This window comes from Microdochium trichocladiopsis (assembly GCF_020744255.1).
Source record: "Microdochium trichocladiopsis strain MPI-CAGE-CH-0230 chromosome Unknown B0I36scaffold_14, whole genome shotgun sequence".
NCBI classification, from domain to species: Eukaryota; Fungi; Ascomycota; class Sordariomycetes; order Xylariales; family Microdochiaceae; genus Microdochium; species Microdochium trichocladiopsis.
Genome location: NW_025763557.1, coordinates 812,759 through 837,942, shown reverse-complemented (window position 1 = coordinate 837,942; position 25,184 = coordinate 812,759). Strand labels below are relative to the sequence as shown.

Here is a 25,184-nt window from a genome sequence, read left to right as displayed (position 1 = left end):
TGGTCCTAGCTATACAGCACACTCAGTCTATCCGCTATCCCGAAACACAGTATTAGGAGGGAGGACAGGCAAACGGCTCGTATCTAGACAATCAATTTTTATTGGGTCCGGTCTCTGAAATGCATCACGGTTGAGTTAATATGCGGCGATAAAGCGTGGTATCGACGGGTTAGGATTAACAGGGGGACCTCGCTTCCGTGGATCGGCGATAGGATAATAGTCCTTGCATCAGAGGCTTTTATTGCTCCTGATCAACCAGAGAAGTCCAATCCTGTTTGGCTAACAAGAAACGCCTTATCACTGCTTCTGGGTCAGACGTCCTGGAGTTAGATCCCGGCTTGCGGTAATCCCGACTTCTCCTCCACTGTCCGTAGAGCTGTTATCGATCGTAGAGTAACTTAACCTATTAACTTCGTTAAAGTATAATATCGACCTGGCACTAGGTCACCTTACGCTATCAATGATGTGAACTCAGAGAAGGGAAAGGATAAGCTCAGAATTACTAATATAGACGTGGAGTAGGGAGGAGGCACGCTCAGTTTTACTAAGGATACGCGGTGTAGAGAAGAAAAGAGGCACGCTAAGCACTATTAATAACGTGGACTTAGAGAAGGGAATACGTAAGCCGTATAGGATACACCGAGAGGAGGATAAAGAGTGGGACGAGATTACACTCTACTCTCCATGCGAATAAATGGCGATCTTAGTGGCTTGAATCACATGCTCGAGTAGATTCGAACGGGATCGGCAGTATGTTCTACCGCAAACACGAGATGCAAGTGTGATGTGAGGCATTCTGTCGAAACGACTAAATGGTGATCTCAGTAGCTCCAGCTTACAAGTTTCGGGGCATTCGGTAAGCTGCAAAGTTTCGGGCATCTCCAGCTGCAAGTTTCGGGGCATTCGGTGATCTGCAAAGTTTCGGGCATCCCCAGCCTACATAATCCCAACCTCTGCATCCAACCATGTTCGAAACTGGCCCTCTACGCCAGACGGTCTGTGCGCAGAACTGTTTGTGCATGACCTACACGGACACCGATTTCGAATCTGACTGTGTTACATAGCTATGATGTAAGTACTATTAATAAAAGTCCTAGACTGGATAGAATGTGGCGTTATTGTAAAAGCATGACTTGAGAGGACCTCGTATCTTTCCACTGCCTTCCCCAAAATAGCCTTGGATGCTGCAGGTTGAATTGGGCTGCCTTCGAACTGTGAGCTCGCACTGTTGTTTAGATGTTCATAATTCAGGCCACAGGTTCAAGCTATTTAATTGGCGGGTATACTGCACTACAAGGAGATGTTGCTGACATGTGATGGACAGGGGAGTGGGAAGTTCCACATGCCGCGGGTGCCCGTAGCCAAAGGCATATGCAGCCATGACGTTATCCTCGTATCGCCTGACGGAAAAGTATGGGACTACTCGTTCACATTAGCTTACATCTGTTCGAAAAGAATGTCAGTAATAAGCCACAAAGTTAGACTAGTCATAAACTCTCTGCTTTATTAAAAGATTCATTAAATAGTTAAATGGCGATAGAAGAGTATGGATTGCTATTGGTCTTAAACCAATAATGCATCCCGTTTCATATTTTCATGCCTGAGGAGGCCAATATTATAAAGCCTAGCTCATCCCTTTTCCTAACCCTAGGCTCTTTCATTCAAGACCGCATTTGACGGCCCACATATTCCACTCCTCACCTCACAAACTGATAGTTTCTCCTTCCTCCAGCCTTGCCACACTATGCCAGAAGAAACGCCGAAGCTGGCAAGCTATAAGCGCATCATCCTCTGCTCAGACGGCGCATGGCTTGCGTCCGACATAGGCGACAGGTCCGCCCCTACCAATGTCGCCAAGTTAGCTCGAGCAGTTGCGAACAGTGGCCCTGATGGTAAAGGTAATCTCGTGAAGCAGATCGTGTCGTACCATTCGGGCCTTGGAAGCGGGGACCTCCCGTTCCAGAAAGCCATCTATGGTGAGCTGCTCAAACCCAAATCTTCCTCTTCGCTTTCGCTCAGACAGCTTTACTGATGTGTTTGCTACTGCAATTCACAGGCGGCTTCGGCTGGGGTCTCGACATCGAGGTGTCTCAAATCTACGATTTCATCTCCAATAACTACGAGCCTGGCGATGAGCTGTTCTTCTTCGGCTTCTCGCGTGGGGCTTTCACCGTGCGCTCAGTCGCCGGCCTTGTCTGCGATGTCGGCGTCCTCTCAGCAGTGCACATGTCGCGCTTCACAGAGATGTGGAACGCGTACCGTGCGAATACGAGCGGTGAGCCCTTCAGGAGGTCAACGTGGTATCTGGATAATAAGGAAGAGCTGGGTCTTACGGACGTCAGGGTTAAGGTGGTTGGCGTTTGGGACACTGTTGGAGCTCTGGTACGTGACGCAGGACATGGTGGATACTGCTTAACTGACCTTGCATGGCTAGGGTATCCCGGAATGGCCCGTGGTGGGTTGGGCGAGAAAAGTTGGCCTCCCAATCAACAAGCAGTACGCATTCCACAACACGAAGTTGTCAAAAAGTGAGTGTTATCGCAAGTGCTCTCGCAGAATGACCAGGCTAAACGACGATTCCATAGATCTGGACTATGCTTTCCAAGCCCTCGCCATTGACGAAACACGACTAACCTTCCCTCCTACCCTGTGGCACAAAACTGCTGACGGTCCTGCCAAAGATCTGCAGCAATGCTGGTTTCCCGGCGTCCACGGCAGCATTGGCGGCCAAAGAGAAGATTCGCATGCCTTGGTTGACTTCGAAGAGATCGGCCACAACACCTTTGCGTGGATGGTAAGCCCTTCCTAGCCTACTGCATCAGTTACGATCCTAGTCGACTGACTTCCCCATGCTCCAGGTAGACAATCTCTCCAACATGCTCACCTTCGAAGACGCCGCGATCAAGACTCTCATTGAGGAGCACCGTCGCGCGCTCAATTCCATCAATATTACCAACGGCTGGGGCTGCGGGCCGATCTTCGACAACTTCTCCGGGCTGCAAGGCGTCTTCTTCTGGCTTCTCGGGAAGAACGACCGCACACCGGGCACCTATCCGCGGGACCCGGGCGACGGCACTGGTGGCGCCACGAACGAGTATTTCCACCCTATCACGCGGATCCGCAAGGACAACCTCAACTACAACCCGGCGTCGTTGCAGGGATATGCCCTTGAGAGGCCTGATGGCAGTGCGGGGTGGAAGTGGGTAAAAAGCGGCGTCCAGGCGATGCCCGAGTACGTGATGAGCCCGGAGAAGAAGATGAGTGTATCTTATGAGGAGCGTGGGAGAGTGAAGTATCGGGTCGAGGAGAGCTTATCGAGATTACTCTGTCCGAGGAGCATTCTGTTGGATCTGGATAGGGACAATGGGATAAACGGGGTAAGCAGGATCGTGGGCTGAGTGATCATGGAGAAATGGCATCTCGAGTGAACGAAGAGTCCAACCATAGCAGAGAGCCACAGAGTATGCGTGGAAGCAGTTGGGAGGCGCCATTTAGCTCGTAGGACTGTATTCGCATGTTGACGAAGAGCGCAGACCTGTATATGATGCTCATAAGTGATATAGCGATATCCCTAAATCGACATGCGATAAGAGGTAATTGGTGTAGTAGCTAGCTAGTGAATAGCTTCTATATGTCTCGTCGATCGTCGTGGTGGAGAGCTAATCCCGAGGTATAAGGGGAGCGTTGGCGGAATCTAGATGCACTAACAAAAAGGGATGGACCAATCAGAGGCTGCAAAGGGTCATGCCCGTGTAAGAGTCATGCCCGGGTAGCAATTCTTCATGCCCGTGTAGTAATTGCCTCAGAGAATTAGAGCCTTCAATTCGGCACCCCCTTTTCTTCTTTTCGATTCACAGTCTCCTGGGGATACCTAACCCATTCAATTTTAACCCTAACAACCGAATCATGGATCAATGAATGGCCGCCCGAGCTCGAATAATTCCGGCGTCCTCTGCCGACATCTGCTGCCGGAACCAGCTCTCTAGCTTAACCGGGAGCGTAGCAGTGAGCAGAATTACCGGGCAGTCGAATCGGTATAGCCCTGTGAGGCCCGCTAGCCTCTTTCTGTATCCGACGTCTATGATAATCGTGTGGCATTCGTCGATAAATATCCGCCGTAGCAGACGCCGGCTTCGGAGACTGTCGAGGTACGTCGAGAACTCGTTGTTGCTTGCCTGGTTTGCGCTGACGACGACTAGTCTAGCGACCCGGACGAGCGAGTTAGCCTCTCGTCCCTCCTCTTCCGTAGACCTCTAGTGGACGTAGTCGATTCCGAACGAGCGAGCCCGCGCTACTAGATTGTCGATCAGAGCTACGAACGGTACGACGACGACGCTGACGTCTCCGTGGAGGCCCCGAACTGCTGGAACCATGAATAACAGGCTCTTGCCACCGCCTGTCGGTAGTACCACGATCTGTATAGAGCCCCCTCGTATCTGTAGGATCTTGACTATGGCATTCTCCTGATCAGCTGTTCGCTATCTTGCTCCGGCTCTTAGAATCGTCTCGAGTCCTTGTTGAACTCGCTTCTGGATGTCCTGATTTGCTGCGGTTATTGCTGATCGACGCCTTGTTGTTCTGATTTCTACGACTAGCTGGCCGGATTGGCCTAATCGAACCGCCCCCGACTTACTGAGGCCCTGATCACTGCTTTCCTCGAGAGGAATCGACGTTGTAGTAGTCTCTTCCTTCCTCGGCTTCTTTCTTGGTTGCTGCTCGACCCCGGTAGCGCTCCGACTACGACTCCGTCTTCTCTTGGACGACCTCTCTCGCTCTCTCTCTCTATCCTAGCTTAGAAACTGGTGCCACAGCCGACTGATCTCTCGGTAATTCGCAACTATCTGCGGTTGTAGCTGGTCTGGAAACTGGATATTGAGTGCGTAGTGCCCTCGTGCGGTAGCACTACTATGCGTTGCCTGTAGATCCCAGATCAGCTCCGTCCGCACCCTAGTTCGACGCTCTCCTGTCGTTTCGTCGATCTCGTCTTCGTCTTGGTCGTATCCGTCTCCCTCAGCCCCGATCTCTAGTTCCCGCTGCTCTACGACGATGCCGCGGATGAGTCGGCCTAGCTCGATAGCTAGATGTCGATATGACGACGTCCCGAGTACTACGCCGATATACTTCGTCGACGCCCTCTGGAGCTCCTTCGTGAGTATCGTAGTATCCCACCTCCCCCTACGCCCGTCCTTCCAGAGCTAGTGGTACAGAGAGCTAGACGGTAGTCGACCCTTCGTCTCCTCTAGTAGCATCTGCTCGTAGGGAATGAGCCAGGTGAGATAGAGAACGAGCAGCTTTCCGATTCGCTTCGGTAGGAAACGAGCTACCTTGCGACCGCAGCCTCGAGTAGCCTGAGCCTTGTCCCGATCCGTAATGAGCATGACCTGCCCGTCGTAGATGTAGACGCTCCTAGATAGCTGCTGCGTATCTAGGTGTCGGACGCTGGTGATCTCGGGACCCCGTCCAGGCTGGCCGCCCCAGATATACGTTAGCAACATAAGCTGCTTCTTGAGTGAGTCCAGCATGCTAAGCCACTTATACGACTTTTCTCGATGGTAATGGGCTCTCTGGGACGACTATAGCTCTGTCGAGACGAGATCGGCGACCGGACGAGGCCCGGGACGTAGCCACTCGTTCTCCGCGTTCGTCGTAAACGACTTTCGATCCCCCTCGAACAGGAGGCTATCCCTAATCCGCCCGAGATCGACCTGTCCGAGGAGAACCTTCGTCTTCCCGGATAGTAGTTTGTCTAGGGTCGACTCTGCGTCGGTAACGACCCCCTGGGCCATCCGTCGGAACTCCTGAACTTCGATGCGGTATCCGTAGGGCAATTGATAGGGGGGCATGACGAATTGATACGCGGGCATGACCCTTAGGGGGGCATGACTTTTCGGGCCTCTGATTCGTCAATTTCTTTTTTGTTAGTGTTGGCAGAATTCTGCCGTACCCTGTTAAGTACCTCAAGGCTATCTCCCCTAATCTCGGAGCTGACACGACGCGACGCGATCAGATCAAGCCCACCAACAGCAAGCAAATCCACCATGGTCAACCTTCGATAATTGGGAACTTCGTCATGTTCCAATCCGAGTCTCCTTCCAACTCGAGACGACGAACCCGTAGTTCTAGTCCCCACGCTCAAGATCAAGTACGGCCTCGAAAACGACAGCGGCAGAGCCGACAGGGCAAGTTCAGCCCGCCGATATTTGCGAATCGGCCATCCTCAGCGAGCAGCATAGCAACAAGTATCGGCCAATACTACGGAGTCGGCGACGAAGATGTACTCGGAAATCTCTTTGCATCTTACCCAGAAACCTTCACGACAGCTCCACAGCCGCACGGATGGCGTGGACTTCACGAGCCACCATGGGAGCTCCGTTTCGATCACGAGGTGCACCTCTCAAACGATTTCCCGTCCGGTGGAAGGCAGTCCTTACGAGTGAGGATTCCTGTCCCAGGACCAGAAACCGACCCACTGTCTTCCTTGCCACTTCAATCAGCACAACAGCAGCAATCGTCACCCACACGGGCCGAGTTTCAATCTGCCCTGAAGCTAGTACGAAAAGTGATTGGGACGGAGCGGAGGCTTACGCTCGAGCTCGCTCGGTCATACGAACGAGTACGTCAATGGCGCGAGAGATGGGGCTACTCACCACTCAGCTCAGATGCGATTGAATCGCCTCCTCCCTACTCACCGCCCCGAGAGCCGTCCGCCCAAGCTTCATCTCCTCAAGAGATGCGATCTTCTCCTCGGATGTCTTCGTCCCCCGACCCAGACCCGATCCCGAATCCGCCGATCCCAGGCGACCCAAAGCCGTCAGCCGAAGCTTTGTTCGACGTGGTAAACACCTTTGCGAAAGAGAATGGCTTTGGCATCGTCCGACGACATGCCTATTCCTACAATGGTCGGAGGATGAGGTACTCTTTCCAATGTGACCGATACGGAGAACCACGGCCGAGTAGAGGTACAGGGCTTCGGCTACGCAAGTCTCGGAAGTGTGGATGCAAGTGGATGGTCATTGCTGAAGCTCTAGAAGAGGGCAAGTGGCTCCTAAGACAACACCCAAACCCCGAACACAATCAACACAATCATGGACGTAGCATTAGGCCGTCTGCGCACCCTTCCCACCGACGACTCACTACACCCATCAGGGCTACCATCGAGTCGACGAGCCGTCGGGTCGGTATCCGGGCCCGTGACGTACGGGCTGTGGTCCAAGACCAACATCCCGAGTCAATCTTGACGCAGAGGGACATCTACAACGCCCGAGCTCTCATCAACCGAGACAAGCTGAATGGCTATACTCCCACCGCCGCGTTAATCAAGCTGTTTGACGAGATGGAGATTCCCTATCTCGTGAAGTGGGCGGACGATGAGCCAAACCGTCTCGTTGGCCTTGTCTGGACTTTTCCCTACTGCCTCCAGATGTGGAAGCGGTTTCCCGAGGTGATCAGCTTCGACAACACATACAACACCAATCGCTTCAAGCTTCCATTATTTCAGGCAACAGGACAGACCTGCCTTGGCTCTGTCTTCAATGCTGCTTTCGGCCTGATTGACAACGAGAGACGGGAGGGGTTTCAGTTCCTCTCCGAGAGTATTCGACAGCTCTCAGAGCAACACTCTATTCGCCAACCGGACGTTATCATTACCGACTTCGACGATCAGATGAAGGCAGCCCTGAATGATCAGTTCCCTGATGCACAGCAGCAGCTGTGCATCCACCATATCAATTCTAACGTCTTGCTCAAGTCAAAGCAGAAGTGGGCCAAGGGCCACAGCAGCAGCAGTTCCGACAGCAGCGACGGAGAAGACTCTGCTCCACAGGCACAGGCTGAGCTGAGCCCCAAAGACCGACAGTTGGTCCACGCCCCGACGGCGGCGGTCATCCCTCATAGCTATCGAGGGGTCCTCATGATGTGGAAGCTCGTCATGTTTGCGGAGACTGAGGAGGCTCATGAGAAGGCGTGGAGAAATCTCTGCAATGAGTTTGATGACCAGCGAGCTATCCTGCGGTATCTCCATGGAACTTATATGCCTGTACGGGCGCAGTGGGCGCGCTGTTTCATTCGCAAGTATCGCAACTTCGGCGTCCGCGTCACCTCTGGTACAGAAGCAAGCAACAACAACATCAAGAGCTATCTCCTGAATGGTATGAGCCATCTCTATCGGCTCATGGAGGCTATGCAGGACATGATGAGGGACCAGGAGCGAGATTTCAACGACGCTTGCGCAGCGGACGAGGTACTTACCGCGCGAGAGTACATTGGGCCTAGCTCGGAGTATCTCGGCGAACTCCGGACGGCGCTCTCTTCCAAGGGCCTTGGACTGATCAACAAACAATATCGGCTTGCAAGGAAAGCAATGCCGACCGGGAAGAATCCGTTCCCTGAATCCCTCGGGGATTGCGGCGAGGACTGCTCGTTGTCGATCGAGCTTGGAATTCCCTGCTGCCACAGGATCTACTCAAAGCTGAATAATGGTACGCCTTTCACGAAATGGGACGTCCATCCTCGGTGGCACCTACGAGAAGCATCCTCTCGAGATCCATACCGACGAATCCTCGACCCTAAGATCGCCACTGCTCTCCGTGGCAGACCTAAGAACGCCAAGCAGGCCGTTCCATCAGGGATAGCCATCGAGACTAGTAGTCAGCCGATTGGTCAACCGGTCGACCAGAGGGCCCCCGAGCCGTAGGCGAGGTCGTCCACAGGGCAGCTTGAACAAGTCGACTCAGGCCAGAATGGAACTTGGGACGAGCCGACAGGCCAGTGGCCAAGCTGATGTCTCGAATCAGCGCCAGTTACGCAGCCAGTCGACCCTTCTAGGGACGGGAAGAACCACAGGAGTTCGTGCCAGCGGGCGGAGAACGCAGCCCAGCATTCGGAGACGGAGGAATCAATGGGAGCTGGCTGATGGCGAAGAGGAGATTCTTCCTTCCATAGTAGTAAGGGGAGACGTAGACAGCTTTGGTTATGAAACAGCCCTTGAATACCCTGTACCTGTGAGGCGGGCCGCACCCACTCAATTAGGAAGCACTCGCTGAGTCAGCGAGCGCCCGTCTCTTACCTGTCGCTCGCCTGGCGCTCGCCAATCGAGCGACGGTAAGGCAATAGTCTTGTACGACAGCGACCTTTTGGAATACAGAGAACTTCCCATCGCGTGCCTATTCCGGATCAGTACCTTCTCCTTAACAGTACCGAAAGCAATACTTCTCTTTGACGCCTGTTCTAAAGGGTTAGTGTTGGTCGGGTGCATTTGCGGTCACGAAATCTGGGCTTGTTAAGAGGGCTGGCTTCACCGCCTTTGCTCGGAAGTATTTATGGATCTAGAAAATTTGGCCCAATCAAGTGTTACAAAAAGTCATGCCCCCCTAAGGGTCATGCCCGCGTATCAATTCGTCATGCCCCCCTATCAATTGCCATTAGGATTGGCACTTGGACACAAACTTACGGTGGGCAGGGATGCTAACCCCCAGGAACCACCCGCCCCCCGGCCATTTGGGCTACCCCCATTTTCCCATAAGGTTCAGGTAAGTGAAGGAGAGAGCTGGGGTTCACACGGCAGACACCGGGCGGGAAAGATGAAGGGTGAGAGCCACGCGACGACGCGTTGTCGCAGCTCAGGCACAGAAAAAAAAAGGAGAGTTCATCATTGGGCTAGACCGGTAGATAGATATAAAAAATATGTCAATACTTACGACCATGCTTTATCTACGTCATTCGAGCTCTACTGTACAGTGGTAATTGAGGCACTACTAACAAACCCGTCCAGACGCGAAACGCGGCAGCGACTGCAGCGAGACCAGGTGCCGCAGCCGGGCAACGTCAGGGAGTAGAGATGGAAGACCATCACGACGACGCCGGAGCGCCCCCATCGGAAATCAATGTATATCTCCACGAGGAGTCGCGCGTTCTTATATGCTCGGTATGCAAGGCTGGCATCCAGCCCCGGCCCGGCATTGAGTCCCACTTCCGGCGGAGGCACGGCGCAAAGGGTGCTGTTCTGCAGCGGATCCGGGAGAAGGCCACGACAGCCGCCGCAACGGCAGGTGGGCTGGCGGACCCACAGACAGCGGAGACGCCAGCAGATGGGACGTCGCCCGTCCAAGAGCTCCGGGTACAGGCCGGGTTCAGCTGCACAGCATGCCGCTTCTTAACGACAAACGAGATGGTAATCCGGCAGCACTGGACAGGGAGGAAGTCGGAGGTGGACGATAGCCATGGTTGCTATGAGCGTTCAAAGAATAACTGGACAGCCGTAGCACTCCAGTCTTTCTCCCGAGCGAGGCAGCTTACACGATACTGGATTGTCGACACCACCACTCCGCCACATCGAGTAACCACAGGAGAGGAGACTACGACTGGGAGAGAGGCAGAGTTATGATCTGCCTTACCGGATACAGAGTGGGAGCTGCAGCTTCGCAAGTACGAGGCGAAGGCTACAGCAAAGGCAGAAGAGCGGCAACGTATGATCGGTGAGGAGACGGGGGTCGATTTTGAGTCTGTGCATCTAGCAGGGTTGGACATGGCTGAGCTTCGAAGGGCCGCTCAGCCAGGTCTGACTCCAAGGGAACTGGCCAGGCTAGGATGGGCAGCAAAGAGAGGCCGAGAAGAGGAGGAGGCGATGTTTGTGCGACTGGGCCAGAGCTTCGACCGGACGATTTCTCGATGCGAGCAGCGGATCGGGCAGGTCCCCGTCGAGACGCTCTGCTGGTTGGCGAGCCGGGATCCAGGACGTCCAGCTCCACAACCGTTCGAGCTAAAGCAGGAGGCTCGGACAAGAGAGAGGTATCGCGCGTACTGGAGACAGTATCTCTGCTACTGTGTCCGAGCGTATCGTCTTGGCCGGTCAGAAGCGAGGACGAAGCGCCATATTCGACTAAGCGATGCGCAGTGGCTAGCTCTTGTGAATCTAGTCGACGCGCTTAGCAGCAGCGCAAGTAACAGAGGGGGAGGGCTTGTAGTTCCCGGGAACATGGAGCGGGATGAGGACTTAGATGCACGGGTCTTCACATTTTGCATCTCGTCACTCAAACAACAGGTCATAGTGGACCAATTCAAGAACCCGCTTCTGCACTTTACTGCCGTGTTGGCTATTGACCCCGCACGGGCAAAATGGAGGGCTCCCGGCGAGTTCACGGGAACACTAGCCGGGCTGGCGTGGTGTAGTCGCGTGCTACTACTTGAATTGGGTAGGAGACGGCGGAGGCGTAGAGACGCATGGGGAGTCCGTGCGGGGCAGGGATGGATACGAGGTGGTAGTTCCAATCCGTCGCTGGCTCCCATGCCTCGCGACCTTCGCGCTGTCCGCCAACCGACACACTACCAATCCACAAATTTGAGCGACCTCCGTCGGCCCATGCCTTCAAGACCTAGAGATCCTCGCCGAGGCTGATCAGGGCGTCCACCCAGACTCTCATGCCGAGGCGGCACTCGAGGCTCGATCGCAGGTCTCGCAGAGCCGCCTCCAGACGCTTGCTCGCGCCCCCGCGCAGTCTCCCAATGCAAGACTGGTGGGTCGTTGGCTTGACATTCCATCCTCAGGCACCACATCCTCGCCATGCGGTCCGCATCGGACTCGGGGACATTGAGCCGGAATGGAAAATGAAGTCTTATTGGTCAAACTTTTGATCCTGCAGTGCCTCTCGAAATGCTTCATTCGAGATGAGACTTTGGTTTCTGTCGTTCCCATGGTTTGTGCGTTGGGAGAGGCAGCTTGCGATCAAGTCCCCTGCCTACCCAGCGACTGCATGACTGGGTAGGCGCACAACACAACTTGAAACGTTATCCACAGCAGACTCTAGCTCTCTCGCAAAATCGTCCTTCCCTTGTTTCTGTGATGCCCCACGCTTCCTCTTCCGATTCAGGCCACTACGGCCTATCGAGCCGAGAGGCTGGCGACCGCGGAACTCTGCACGTTCGAAATCCACAACCATGAGATTGCCACTGTTTGTATCGCAGAGGATGTTGCGTGGCTCGGCGTCACGGTGGAGAACGCGCAGTTTGTGCACTGCCTTGAATATCGTGGTGACCGCTTTGACGACGCCCGCCTTGTTGGTCTGATCACCGCAGTCAAACAAGGGCCGCCCAGCCCAGCTGAGAAACATGAAGTGCACGTAAACACCGCTGTCGTAATAGTATGGCCGAATTAAGTCTATGCTGCCGAGACAGACGGGGATGTGCTTCCCCTGGATGGCCCGGAGTCGGTCGTACATCTCGTTCTCGTGCTGCATGCAGGCACGGTCGAGACCCTCCATACCCTTGGCAACGAGCGTATAGCCGTGGGTTGACAGCCGCACCTTGAAGAGTGACCCGCGCGCCCCGGATCGATGGAGTGGCGCACAATCCGCATCGCGGCCGCGGTCCATGGCAAGCTGGTCTCTGATGCGGCGGAGGAACTCGAGCCGGTCGATGTGCCCCTGCCCGTGATGGTCCGAGTTGGGGCAGTTCTCGTCCGTGGGCCCGCCAAATGCTAATCCCAGAAGGCATTGTTGAGTGCAGAATGGCCGGCCTTGTATGTTCGGCTTCGTCGCTTGGCCTTGCTCCCGTTGCTCGCCTTGGCGCCGTCCTCGTTTCCCACCACCCCCCGAGCCCGGTCCCGTCGACGGCACCACTTTCCCGCCGGTGCGAGATGGATTCGGAGTAGGAGAAGGAGGATCTTCGTCGTCGTCCTCTGGGCGTCCAACGTTAGCGTCCAGTTGTTGGCAGCGGGAGCGGGTCCGAATTGGCGATCGCTTAAAGCCCTTCCAACGCTGGGGCTTATAGGGAGAGGCGCGGGGTTCCTTGCGTTTGCGCTCCGTCACCGGAATATTCCTCAGAATATCGTCGTACTCGACAGCCCAGGTATCAAGCCTCTCGGCCTCGTCATGCCATGACTCGGGCGGCGGTCTCGCGCGGAGAGCCTGGAGAATGAAGGCGAAGACCTGCGCGGCGGCCGTGCGATGGAGCCTTGTCTCGTCGTCGTCCATAACGTCCAGGTTCGGCACGCATACCGAGAAGTAAACGGTAGCAGGATCGTCCGGGATATGGAGGAAGACGAAGGCCTCTCCCGTGCACACGTAGCCGTACTGGATGCCCTTGCCGATCATGTACGAGAAGAGTTGGGTGACGACAGCTGCGGTAAGTGCCCTGGCCGTGAAGGCGAAGCCCTGACCGTCGTTGTTGATCACGTCACGTTCCGGCCGAATTTCCGACTCGAGACCTGTGACGACCTCGTCGACGCTCAGCTTGTGTGGCGCCTTGTATTCGATAGCGAGTGCCGGGGCATTCTGGCCGTCCGAAGTCCTGTATATACAGAACTGGTCCGCCCGATTACCCTTGCCCCTCGCCCTGCGACGGGCCTTGGGAGCGCCCGGTGGCTTCGGGGCAGACGCCGACGCCGACGCTGCGGCATCGGCACCGCCCCTGCCAAGAGACATGTGCTCCAAGGGCTCGGAGATGGGGTCGTCGTCAGTCGTACCGAGATTCGTATGGCTCTCGAACGTCACGGTTCCCTGGAGGCCGAGACTGCTTCGCAGCAGCGGATCCATGTATGCCCTATCAACCAGCTTCTGTACCGCGTTTTCGATGACATCACGCTCAAAGTCCCGGAGCCCAAGCTCACTGCTAATAGGCTTGAGCAAGGACCTGACGTATTCCAACTGATGTTGAGATGGGAAGGTGGGCAGGGAGGAGAAAAGGTCGCTGATCGAGAGGTCGTCCCAGATCTCCCCTTGTCTCGTTGCGAAGTCGTCCCAGGGGATGATTCGTCGAGGGAAAATTCGGCCGGTCGGGTTGGTAGTGTCACCTTGCGTAGTCAAAGATTGGTCAGTTACGACCTGAATAGCAAGGTTGAGAGAGTGACAGGCCTCGAGATATTGCTGGAGGTCCTGCGGTTGTGATGCTGTTGCAAGTTCTTCGGCCACTTCGCGTCGGCGTTGCTCCTCTTCGCGTCGGCGTTGCTCCTCTTCGCGTCGGCGTTGCTCCTCTTCGCGTCGGCTCTCGGCCTCTCGTAGCAACTGTCGCAGCTTTTGCAGCTCTTCATCCATTGTAGCGTAGGCAAGCAGCCACCACTGTGGAACGACAAGCCCGAGTGTATTCGTCGGGCGAGGCGAGGGCTCGTTTGGGCCAAAGTTGGAAGGTTGGACGGCAGCCGATGAGGGGTGGGCAGTCTGACAAAACTTGGGTATGGTCGATACTGGTGGTGGAACTCTTCTGGCGGACCAGACACGAAGCTGCGATGTTTCAATTGGAAGAAGGTCGGGATTGAGGATTGTAGATGTTGAGAGCGCGTGAGGGTGTGATCTGGCACCATGACGCGTTTGTTGTTATCTGGGACTGCAGGTTGCTCTTGTCGGCGTTAGGCGATGCCGGCGTTACTTCGGGAACCGGCCCGCCTGCCACCAAGCCGCCACGACCGAGCCACCTAGGCTCCGAATTAGTCAGCCTCGCGCCAGTTGCCACTGATCGGCGACACAGAAAATCAACTAACCCGGCCAACCAATGAACGCGCAGCATCTACCCAATCCGGCCGTCATGGGGAATCTGTGCCTCCAGGGCAACAATGGTATGTCACGGGTGTGGGAGTTTCAGTCTGCAAGTGGCAAGAAAGGGAGGTAGAGGAAGGGAATAAAGAGAGAGAAAAATGGGGGGGGGGGGGGGGGGGGGGTGGAGGGGAGAACGAAGAGGAGAGAAGTGCGCAGAGAGCGGAGCAGAAGAATATCACATTACAGAATGGAGGGCGCCTTCGGGTTGCCGATGGGCGCAAAATGGTGGTACAGCGGCAGGAAGATGAGGTGGCAATCGCCCGGAAGGTGGTCGAGGCCGCAGAGTTAAAGTATCGTAACGCACTCAAACGTTGCTATTTTGAGACGGCAAAAGAGGCACGCTTATGGCGGACGTCAGGGAAGCTTGCTATGGTATCTATTTACGAAACTGGCTATCCATGCCGGTTGTTGAAGCGATTCGAGTTACAATAGAGGAAAAAGTGGCGATATGGGTGGTGTGGCGATTGGGTGGTGGGCTTGACCGCCATCCTAAAGAGTGGGGCGTGGCACGGATACCAGTGGCAGGAGCTCTCGACCAGGCTCGACTCGTGGCGCGTCACCCTCACCAGCATCCTAGTTGGTGCATGCGTTTCGTTGTCGATTGCTCTCGTGCTCCAAGAACGGAAGACCAAAATTCCTCTATTAGGGCGGAGATGCGTTGGGGCGAAGATTTACGTGCATTGTCGGTTGCAATACTAGGCGGCTAAACCCAGCCCTAACAGACGGCTAACAGCCGGTGCCAAGAAATGGGGTTGTCGAGGGGGAGGGTGGCCCTATTGGTTGATAGCCACCGGGCGCAATAAATATGCGCACGCACACGCGCGTGCGCGCGTGTGTGTGTGTGGCTCGTTACCGACCGGAATGACGGGCAGGTACGGCGCAAGACTAAGACTGCTCGTCAGATGTCCTCGACTAACATTGTTGCTATCATATGTCTGTCACATGTTAGGGACTGAATAACCTCGCTGCCTTAACCTCAGCAGGGTGAGTGCTGAGTACCATACGAGAAGTACTGCGCTGGCTTCAAACCTTATATATAGTACTATTACCTCTTGTGTACGGCTGCGTATCACGTGCACTCCACTAACGTTGTCGTACTCATATGTCTGTCACATGTTAGGTACTGAATAACCTCGCTGCCTCAAACTCAGCAGGGTGAGTGCTGAGTAATCCTGCTTTAGCGTTCCCGGCCTTGGCCGTGTCTTGCGAAAAGATTAGCGCCGGTGGCATTCTGGATGCAGTGACGCCGAGGCTTTACGCTGATTATCTGTTTATTACCGCCGCGATCAAGGTAGTCACAACACTCTTCGGCTCTTGGATTCAGTGTTGCTCAGTGAGATTCATTCCTGACCTGGGTGCTTGGGTGCTGCCCAGGAGGAATATGCATGGAGCGTACGTGCTAGATCCTGCAGGTCCTTATGATAGCCGATAATGAATTGCTAAGGATGAAAGCCGTGACATGTCTAACACCTCACGAGATGAGGCGATTAAGGGATATTGAAGTGGATTTTTCGGTCCCTGGTGGCTCGTAAAGTAGGTAGCCTCTCCGGCTAGGGATGCCGCGGCTTGTACTCCACATCAAGATAGCAAGGGGAGAAGAATGAAAGCGAGGGCATAAGACGAATTTCAACCATGATCATGGATGAGAAGGAGAAGAACTCACAAGAGGCGTCGAGAGCTTCGCGGCCCAGACGCTCGCACATGGCATGCAAACAAAGCTTCCCTTCTACTATCGGTCGGGGGGTTGGGTGGAGTCAGTGGCGAGGCGTGCGACGAGCAACAGTCCGCCTTGGAATGAGGTCTCATTTTCGAGTTTCACTTATGCAAGCAACCGGCTTTGATGACCTCACGACTACCACACGGAGAATGCCGAGGAATTCGATAACCACTAAGGCTGAAGCTGCCTTGCATTCCAATGAGAGCTATAGGGGGGTTGCGTGCAAAGGTTTCAAGGAGAAAAAGCATGTGATTCCTTTCTCGCCTTTAATACTTACTTGTCCTCAACCCAGCGTCACGAGTGACATCAGTCAGACCATGTCCACCATCTTCTCCCCTCTCTGAACTTCTCGATGTGAGCTGAAATGGCGGCAGCACCTGGTATAAGGAGGGTGATCGTCCTATACGATGGCACATGGTGCGGCCGCACAACCAACACCAGGAGCAATATCCACCTCCTCGCAACAATGATCGGGGTCAATATGGCAGCGCCAGCCTTCATACTCCTCGCCACCGGGCTCGCCGCAAGATATACGGGCCAGATACTTCGACGGAGTCGGCTCGAACGGCAAGTTTACGAACTACCTGTGGAATGGCGCCTTTGCAACGCAGGCGAGAGACGAATGCACCGAGGTTTACAGGTTCATTGTCCAGAACTTCACTTGGGACCACCATGTTCACACTAAGGTATGGATGTTCGGCATCAGCCGAGGAGCCTACATCGTCAGATCCGTTGCCGGTTTGATCAACAATTGCGGCATAATTATACAAAATCCAGCGAACACTGCTCTCATCGATCAGGCCTACAGCCTGTATCGGAACCCACACCCAATCCACCACCCATCATCGCCCGAGATGGTCGATTTCAGATCGAGAGTCAGTCACGCAGTACGGACACCAATAAAGTTCATGGGCATTTTCGACACTGTCGGGAGTCGTGGCATTCCAAGGCTGAACTACGACACTGGAACAGGATTCGAGTGGCCCGAGTTTTACGACAACGTGGTGTCGACTGTGGTAGAGAAGGTCTACCATGCCCTGGCGATCCACGATAGGTTTTGGATATTTGAACCATGCCTAGCATCAAGGGACCCGAGGCATACAGCTCTCGCTAACCTCAGGATCTCCCAAAAGTGGTTTCCAGGCTGCCATTACGACCTCGCGAGGCAGGAGTTCCAGTTCTTTCGGGAAGGAGGCAGCTGGCTGGAGGCGATTAGCTTTCCTATTCTCAACTTATTCAGCAAAACTGTCACGCCTAATCATAAGCTTGCAGACATGGTCTTGATATGGATGCTTAAAGGCATCCGCGCAGAGGGAGGTGGCGACATCATAGGCTCAAACACCAACGGACCCGTTCCTCTGATCCCCATCCAGACGGCAATTGACAACACCATCCAACGCCTCATCAATCAGAGTCCAACTGGTACTGGGGACATGTACGCGGACATCGTCAGCTACCTCCCGGGGGGAAGGTTTTTTTCACCTCTCGTGAACTGGCTCGGGAGGCTCGACGAGACTCCGTATGCTATTCTATTCAAACCAGTGGAGAGGATGATACCCGACCATGGCATGAATAGTATAGCTGGGGCCCCTATTTGGAACCAGGTCTATGACTACGATGCACCTGATACCAGTCTTCCAGGCCATCCTATACTTCGAGCCATTGCCGACATCGACGTTGGGCGCTATCCGTCGAGGACGTTGGAAAAATTTGTCGCGTATATGAATGGGGTTGGGCGGCCTTGGAGAGGCTAGGGAACGCACTGATCAAGAGGGTCTAGTTAAGCAATGCTACGAACAAACACGATTGGGCGAGGAGCAACGACTGAGCGGAGAAACCGTGGACCGGGAAAAGGATCACTGGGATCTCTGTGATGCAGCAAGGGGATCACTGGAAAGGGAGTAATCTATAGTCTATATAAACGGACAGTCCTTACAGCTGAATAGTTGGTCTTAATTGCCTTCTAACGATTAACCAAATTGTTTACTAGTTAAACTTCTGCTCAAGCTGTGGAGGATGCTTCACTGAAAGCAGAGAGTGCTGAAAGTGGCGACCGAGTGGTGGTAGTTGGGCGTGGTAGGAGAGCCAAATACAGGCAGCAGGCAGCGGGAGCGCATCTGGCTCCAGATGCACCAACCATGTTCGTTAAGCAAACTAGGCCATTTCTGCAGGAGTAGGATGCTCAGGGCTGTTTCCTGGAAGCCAGAAATAGAACCTGTATTGTGGGTTGGACGCTGCATAGCCGCCACTAGGGCGGCTGGGCCAGTCTATGAATAACGGCCCCTTGCGTGCTCCGCCGCAGCTCCGCAAGCAAGTGCTGAAATGATACAGATAACAGGTCTCTTCCGCCATCCCTTCTTCCACCGGAGTGGTGTGCACTTGACTGGGCCCCAATTTCTCGCCCTATTACAAGACGGAAAACGCGCAGGAGGTAGACAGATGGGAAAAAGGGAAACGGGGACCAGAACGAGAAAAGGAGGGGGAACCCTAACCCTAATACAAGGACGTATCAACATGATTTGAGCTCTAGCGGCGCTCTAAGGATAAGGTTATGTTAGACCTACCCGACTTCAAGTACGATTTTAAGTTTAGCTAACTCTTAACGTACATTATCAGTGAGTGGCCCATATCAGCGAGTGGCCCACCCTCATACTACCCTAGAACAACCCGCCTCAATTGCAACACATCAACACTAACAACCAACTATTATTACATCGGAAGCAGCTGAATCTGATGCTTCTACAGCCTCCTGGCAAGTGCGTACATTATGGCCAGGCTTGCCGCACACACCACAGCAGCGAACCCTCGAAGGGCCCCCCTTGTACCACTACCATCCAGCTGCGTTTCTTGTACTCCCTCCCCACCCACGGCCCCCTGGCCTAGTGCCTCCTGTGCACCCTGTATAGTAAGTGATCCTCTAAGCTGCACACGTGTTCTTTTGGCTCTCCGGCGCTTGCTTAGTGCCTCGTTGGCCTTGCGGAGTGAAGCGTTCTCTGACTCGAGGATGGCCACCCGGTGCATCACAGCCATTGTACCCTTGGTAAGCTGGTCAACAGCAGCTAACATCGAAGTCGGGGAGCTGTTTTGATGGCTGGTAATACGAGTCTTGATGAGCGTTGACTGCGAGTTGGCTTCTCGGGGGTTATGGGGTGTCTGGAAGACCCAAGGTTGTATAGTGCTAGGCCGTGAGGTCGGGGGTGTCGGTGTACGAAGCTTAACATCTAGCTTAGAGAGCACCCTGTCTGGGTCGTACGGTAATTATCCTGCGCCTGATGAAATCGGCCATATGAACCGCGCAAGTCCACCCACAAGGAGCTGCCTGCATGACTGTCTCTAAAAGCACACAAGACTTGACCTCAGGGCGTGTTTATAATGTGGCATAAATTGTATGATCGGCGTGTCTCACCAAAGAAATATAGTACTCTTCTATTTTGCTGCAGTCATTCACAATATTCCTTGAAATTTTCTACCCCAAAACTCAGTTGCTTACCGTGAAGAGTTTTACATAGATTTAACTTGTTTGTCAAATGCACGGCGTGGTAAAGTATGAATTGACACATTCCCTTGGGGCGGACCGAGGGAGGCGCCCGAGTTTCATGATTGTTTCGAGCGCGCGTGGGCATGCGCGCATGGGCATTTTTAAGCGCCGATCTGGGGCTCTAAGTTACCCTTCACGCAGAATCTTCCAAGTTTTGGTATCACCTCCTCCAAGCGTCCGTGATATTCATCGCTTGCGAACCCTCTCTTCACAATCATATCACGACAGACCGACGATCGCGAACGCAATGGCGACAATCGCACATAGTGTAGCCCTACCATCTGTTACGCTCGACCAGGCAGTCCTTCCAGGCGAGCAGACACGAGAATATTTCGCCAAAAGCCCCTGGATATGCTACACCTGCTTCAATTTGCACCCGTTCACTCTAACAGAGGCATACCCGTGCGGCACGATCCGCATCGAAAGCCGCAATGATCTCGAATTGCATGGCACCCGTGACGGGGCCACGGAACACAACACCCACGTCATCGACTACGACTGCCGCCTCCAGGATATCAAAGAGTCTGCGTCTCAGATGCCCGCCTGTGCAGGTTGCACATTGCTGTACTGCGTGCTGAGAAATCTCTACGGCGACGAGGCCTTCTTGGAGCCTCGACTTGGCGTTGCCATCCGCCAGCTCAGCCCTGGCTTTGCGCTCAGGTTCTATCTCGCACTCGCGCGTCCACGGGAGGACGAATACCAGAGTCTGTTTGACGAGGCCCCTTGGGGTCCTGATAATGATGACGACGAGGTCCGCCGGCTAGCAACCAAATTCAATGGGTTTACGACCCTAGGGGGTCCGGAGTTTGAGTTGTACACCCTTCCAGGTGAGTCGATATGATCCTCATAAAGAACCCTCGAGAATGAGTATCCGCTAATCGAGCTGGCATACTCTGCGAGCAAGTATTTAGGCCAAGCTTGTCCTTGGATTACCATAGGCAGCCGCATGATGTTACAAAACAACCTTTCAGTCGGCCTGCCCATGTGTGGCACCGCAGGTCACGTATATGACGACCCTAATACGGACAAGTTCTGGGAATTCGTCGAGCGGCAGATCAAAGTATGTACTGAGGAACACGATAATTGTCGGGCTTGCGACCGCCAGGCGGAGACTGCAGGACTGTTGCCGACACGGCTCATTCAGCTCGACACTCCGACAGAGCGCGAGCTATCTATCAGGTTGGTAGATACACATGAAGAGCCTGACATGCACGGCAAGACATATGTAGCACTTTCGCATCGCTGGGGAGAGAAGATGCCAATCACGACAACTCGGGAGACATTCTCGGTCAGGAAGTTCGACATCCCATGGAACTCACTCTCCCTGACCTTCCAAGACGCTATCAGAGTTGCCCTTCGCATCGGCATCCATCTCATCTGGATAGACTCTCTATGTATCATTCAAGGCGACAAGGATGATTGGGAGATCGAGGCGGCGAAAATGGCATCCATCTATCGCAGCGCCTTTGCAGTCATCTCGGCTACCTCAGCGAACGGGCCCCACGACGGCTTTCTCGATAGAGAAGCTTCCTATGCCCCTGTTCGCGGCACAACCGTCACAGAGGAACCTTTCGAACTATATCTGCGAAGATCGCGCCTCCATCACGGGTACTTCACAGGCTCCAACGACGCCTTGGAGCCTGGCGACCATGCTTTGCTCTCCCGTGCCTGGTGCTTCCAGGAGAGACTCCTCGGAACCCGGGTGATCCACTTTGTCAAGGACGATATCATCTTCGAGTGCCTTCACGGCGCAGTCTGTCAGTGCGGCGGTGTGGCAGAGGTGCGCGAGACCAGGAACAAGCTCTACCGCGCTAGAGTGAAGCTCCCCCGGCACCGCAGCATTGAATCGAGCAACGCCAGACGTTACGTGGATTCTCTGCGCTGCTCTACCTGCGGCGCCGAGTCAGTCTCTGTCACGGACAACTCGTGGCAGAGAGAACACGCCGAAGGTTGCTCAGCCATCGTTTTCTCTGCCTGGGAGGACATTGTCGCCGATTACTCCAAGACCTCGATAACCTTTCCTGCGGATTGGCTGCCTGCGCTGTCGGGTATTGCCAACCAGTTGTCGGAGCAAGTGAAGAGTCGCTACTTTGCTGGCCTATGGGGTAATAACATCCTCGACGGGCTGCTATGGGTACCCTGTGAGAATCGTGAAAGCAGCCGCCAACCAAGAAACCAGAGCAAAGCTTACATAGCACCGAGCTGGAGCTGGGCTGGCGTCCAAAAGGAAGTGAGCTATGCTTACCTGAGACAGAAAGCCCGGGGGTCGCCGAGATACTACCCAGAATTTGATATCAACAATTCAGACTGTGTCTTGGACAGCCATCACAACCCTTTTGGCACTGTATCTGCTGGATGGCTACGTCTCAAGGGCCCTGCCCTACCAGCAACACTCGCCGCTCTTGCCGATCGGAAACCTCCTCTAATCAGGGGCAAGCTGCAGACAGATGGCATTCCCAACGCCGACAGGGCTGATTTGATGGACTTCATTGCGGATGACCCCGTCACGCTCCAAGGTCGAGTGGGACACCGAGTCTGGCTTCTGCCGGTCGTGCAGAGAAGTACGCGAGATACGTGGTCTCTCGCCCTCGTGTTGGCAGAGCCGTTTTCGATGACCAGCAAGGGGCGGAGCGGCGTTGACGACCTACCGGATACCGTGCGTAACCACCACACAGTCTTGCAGCGGGTTGGGCTTATGGAGAGCTATTGCCATGACGATCTGCAACATGATCGATACTCGGAGGAGATTGACTTCTATTTGATTTGATTCACGGGTCCGGCCCTCTTTGTCAATCACGAGCTTGGCTCGGCCAAGCGCAATAGTGTACCAGAGGGAAATCCCATCGCATGATATCACAGACTGCCAGGAAGACTCCACGACGTGGTGCGGTGCGACAGTAAGGGTACAAGGCTAGAGATGACACGCTGCGAATCTGGAAGCGTTTTTCTTGGCTACTGTACCCTCTGCGGCATCAGCCCGCTCAGGATCCGGGACGGCTTCCAGGAACAAGGATCATGCTGACCTGAGGGGCAATGCTGCATCCCACTTCACTGCTCTCTCGCAGATTCAAACAACTCGCCCAATCTCGCGCAAAACAATGGCAGGCAGCCACCCGCCATACGTCTACGAGCCCCTGAACAACGGCAAGATCCGCCTGTTGTATGTATCGACGACCGAAACCCACGCCGGCGAGCCGCCAGCGTGGACAATCCGTACAGAGCGTCTTGTCCGGCCCGACAACGAACCGCCGCTGCGATACGACGCACTCTCGTACACATGGGGAGACCGCGACCACGCCTTCACCTTCATCTGCAACGGAGGCCAAGAGCTGCAGATCCACAAGAACCTCCACGACGCGCTGCCGTATCTCGCGAGGCGCAGGTCGTCGCTGCCCATCTGGATCGACGCGCTGTGCATCAACCAGGCCGACGAGGCCGAAAAGGCGGAGCAGATTGGCTTGATGCATCACGTCTATCGGCAAGCGGACATGGTCTGCATCTGGCTAGGCCCGTGGTCAGGACCTGGCACTCACGCTGACGCAGGCGGCGGCTCGGGCAGGTCATGCCGGAGCTCCACGCCCTGCGCCGCGCCGGGGAGGAGCGTGACCCGGCCGAGTTTGGTCTGCCCGGCGGTGCCGACCCCGCCTGGGCCGCCCTCGACGAGCTGGCCAACAAGAAGTGGTTCTGCCGCCTGTGGGTCGTGCAAGAAACACAACCTCCGACGAACCAGCTCTCCACCGTTACGATGACCGTCAGCCAACGTTCTGTCCGCGATTTGTTTGACTTTTCGTTTTCTGTAATCAGAGATGTGGCCAGCCACCCCTCTCTTACCTTTAAAGCCTCGGACTCCCCTCACGCTCTGGTATGTCCTTTTCTTTTCTGTTTTCGTCATTAGCAGCAACTCTGTGCGTCCGCCACCTCACTCTACAACACATCAAGTCGTTGACATGGTCAAGTGAAGACCAACGCGAAAGACGAGCCACGTATCTGATCGAAACCAGGGAACTTTGGTGGACATGTACATGACTTCCTCGCGCATCTTCTTATTGATGGCCTGCACCTCGATCGCTGAGCCAAGGGTGAGCAAGATAGAAGAGAGGTAGTCCGTCACGATGAGGGGATTGGTTGAGTGGCGGACTTCGGCTATCTTTGTGCCTGCTTTTTTGGCCGTAGGCTGCGAAAACGCCGCGTCCTGGTCGCTCATTTTGCTGATCGCGAGGACCAGGGTTCCCATGACGTCGTCTTGCAGGAGAGAATAGACAGGAACGGCGACAGCCTGGCCGGGAAACGTTCGGATGAGTCTGCCTCTGTTGTCCACGATGGGTCCGTTGGAAGAAGTGCGCTCGAACATCTCGAAGTGGACATCGTCAGCGACACGATTTATGAGCATGCCAGCATTCTGCGAAGTGACCTGGAGGAGCATACAGCCACCTAAAAGAAGAGAAGAGGTTCTTCAGTCAGTCACCAAATATGGCAGTACAGGCATTATGCTCCGTACCTTTCGTGCACAGGTCTCGGAGCCTTGTTGCAAGCATCTCGGGCTGGACGGATACCTGGCTGTCGCCGATGGCGTGCAGCTCGGAGAAGGTGAGCAGCACATTGGCAGCTGTCTTCGTAACAGACTGGTGAAAGCCTTCTGAGTGGTGCTCAAAATCTTGCAGAGCTTGGGTGACAAATCCCACAAGGCTTCGGACACATGCCTGAGAATAATCGTGCTGTTGAGGCAGCTGCGGCGGCAGGAAAAGGTGATTGATGGCGTAGAGGATGCTCTCGCGAGTCATCCCATCCCTAGCAGGCGCCATAGCGAAAGCTCAGTACCAGCCAGGGCGAGGACGCAAGTGAGAGATTCTGAGCGGCAGATATGAGGGGTTCGAAATATCGAGCTGGCGAGGCCTGCAATATCCCCTCTCTGAGATTAGGGAGAAAGGTGAAGGGGAAAGGGGGGAGGGCAAGGTCGGGTCGAGATTGGTGGGAGAGAGAATCAGGTAGGTTGCAAAGATAAGGAAAAGCAGCCTAACAGAGCAACTCGGTGCATATCTTTCAGCGGCATGGCAAAGAGCCTTGCGGCTGGCTTGGGTTGCAATCGAGGCTGAGCTTCCCTGTTGCTGTGTTTATGTTGGGAGACTGCCCAGACGAGCCAGGCAGCCTCACTGTTGGTGGTCGGCCTCCCGCAGGCAAAAGAACCAACAATGACGTGGCACCACCCACACGCTGCATCCCGCCCACGCGCCGGTCTCACATTCATCTTTTTTCTTTTCCATGTGGAGTGAAAAGCACTGTTCTTTGCCCCCGTCTTTGTGGTCTCGTGGTTTTCTCTTCAACGGAAGACTTTCCAACACTTTGATCTGTTTCATGTCCTGCGCGCAGGGCTGCCCTCGTCGCTGAAGTAAGCAGGCCTGCATGGGTG

General features: G+C 54.7%; 9 protein-coding genes across 9 annotated transcripts; 7 read left to right on the top strand and 2 right to left on the bottom strand.

Annotated features, from left to right (window-relative positions):
• The first annotated feature begins 1,356 nt into the window (after positions 1–1,356).
• Positions 1,357–3,802, top strand: B0I36DRAFT_340014 (uncharacterized protein). The gene is made up of 5 exons (XM_046155916.1): positions 1,357–1,976; positions 2,057–2,382; positions 2,435–2,528; positions 2,586–2,794; positions 2,859–3,802. Exons 1-5 carry the CDS (start codon positions 1,745–1,747, stop codon positions 3,396–3,398), a joined length of 1,401 nt encoding a protein of 466 aa, XP_046004921.1. The 5' UTR covers positions 1,357–1,744; the 3' UTR covers positions 3,399–3,802.
• Positions 3,803–9,621: 5,819 nt separating this feature from the next.
• Positions 9,622–10,569, top strand: B0I36DRAFT_340010 (uncharacterized protein; the record flags this gene model as incomplete). Its single annotated transcript, XM_046155915.1, has 1 exon — positions 9,622–10,569. A coding segment is annotated over exon 1 (337 nt), but the record flags the coding sequence as incomplete, so codon positions are not given.
• Positions 10,150–11,630, top strand: B0I36DRAFT_52854 (uncharacterized protein). The gene is made up of 2 exons (XM_046162992.1): positions 10,150–11,184; positions 11,509–11,630. The coding sequence occupies exons 1-2, from the start codon at positions 10,466–10,468 to the stop codon at positions 11,525–11,527; spliced, it is 738 nt and encodes a 245-aa protein (XP_046004919.1). The 5' UTR covers positions 10,150–10,465; the 3' UTR covers positions 11,528–11,630.
• Positions 11,631–11,732: 102 nt separating this feature from the next.
• B0I36DRAFT_369779 (uncharacterized protein) lies at positions 11,733–14,024 on the bottom strand (the record flags this gene model as incomplete). The annotated part of the gene is made up of 1 exon (XM_046159828.1): positions 11,733–14,024. The coding sequence occupies one exon, from the start codon at positions 14,022–14,024 to the stop codon at positions 11,733–11,735; it is 2,292 nt and encodes a 763-aa protein (XP_046004918.1).
• A 641-nt stretch (positions 14,025–14,665) lies between these two features.
• Positions 14,666–15,496, top strand: B0I36DRAFT_340005 (uncharacterized protein). Its single transcript, XM_046155914.1, is given in 2 exon segments — positions 14,666–14,971; positions 14,988–15,496. 2 exon segments carry the CDS (start codon positions 14,867–14,869, stop codon positions 15,219–15,221), a joined length of 339 nt encoding a protein of 112 aa, XP_046004917.1. The 5' UTR covers positions 14,666–14,866; the 3' UTR covers positions 15,222–15,496.
• A 1,042-nt stretch (positions 15,497–16,538) lies between these two features.
• Positions 16,539–18,218, top strand: B0I36DRAFT_340000 (uncharacterized protein). Its single transcript, XM_046155913.1, has one exon. It carries the CDS (start codon positions 16,932–16,934, stop codon positions 17,991–17,993), a length of 1,062 nt encoding a protein of 353 aa, XP_046004916.1. The 5' UTR covers positions 16,539–16,931; the 3' UTR covers positions 17,994–18,218.
• A 2,469-nt stretch (positions 18,219–20,687) lies between these two features.
• B0I36DRAFT_299823 (heterokaryon incompatibility protein-domain-containing protein) lies at positions 20,688–22,544 on the top strand (the record flags this gene model as incomplete). The annotated part of the gene is made up of 2 exons (XM_046151990.1): positions 20,688–21,548; positions 21,600–22,544. The coding sequence occupies exons 1-2, from the start codon at positions 20,724–20,726 to the stop codon at positions 22,542–22,544; spliced, it is 1,770 nt and encodes a 589-aa protein (XP_046004915.1). The 5' UTR covers positions 20,688–20,723.
• A 448-nt stretch (positions 22,545–22,992) lies between these two features.
• Positions 22,993–23,486, top strand: B0I36DRAFT_227666 (heterokaryon incompatibility; the record flags this gene model as incomplete). The annotated part of the gene is made up of 2 exons (XM_046149099.1): positions 22,993–23,288; positions 23,321–23,486. Coding segments are annotated over 2 exons (462 nt in total), but the record flags the coding sequence as incomplete, so codon positions are not given.
• Positions 23,487–23,618: 132 nt separating this feature from the next.
• Positions 23,619–24,668, bottom strand: B0I36DRAFT_52815 (uncharacterized protein). The gene is made up of 2 exons (XM_046162991.1): positions 24,276–24,668; positions 23,619–24,208 (listed from the first exon to the last, which is right to left on the bottom strand). The coding sequence occupies exons 1-2, from the start codon at positions 24,577–24,579 to the stop codon at positions 23,712–23,714; spliced, it is 801 nt and encodes a 266-aa protein (XP_046004913.1). The 5' UTR covers positions 24,580–24,668; the 3' UTR covers positions 23,619–23,711.
• Between the last annotated feature and the right edge of the window lie 516 nt (positions 24,669–25,184).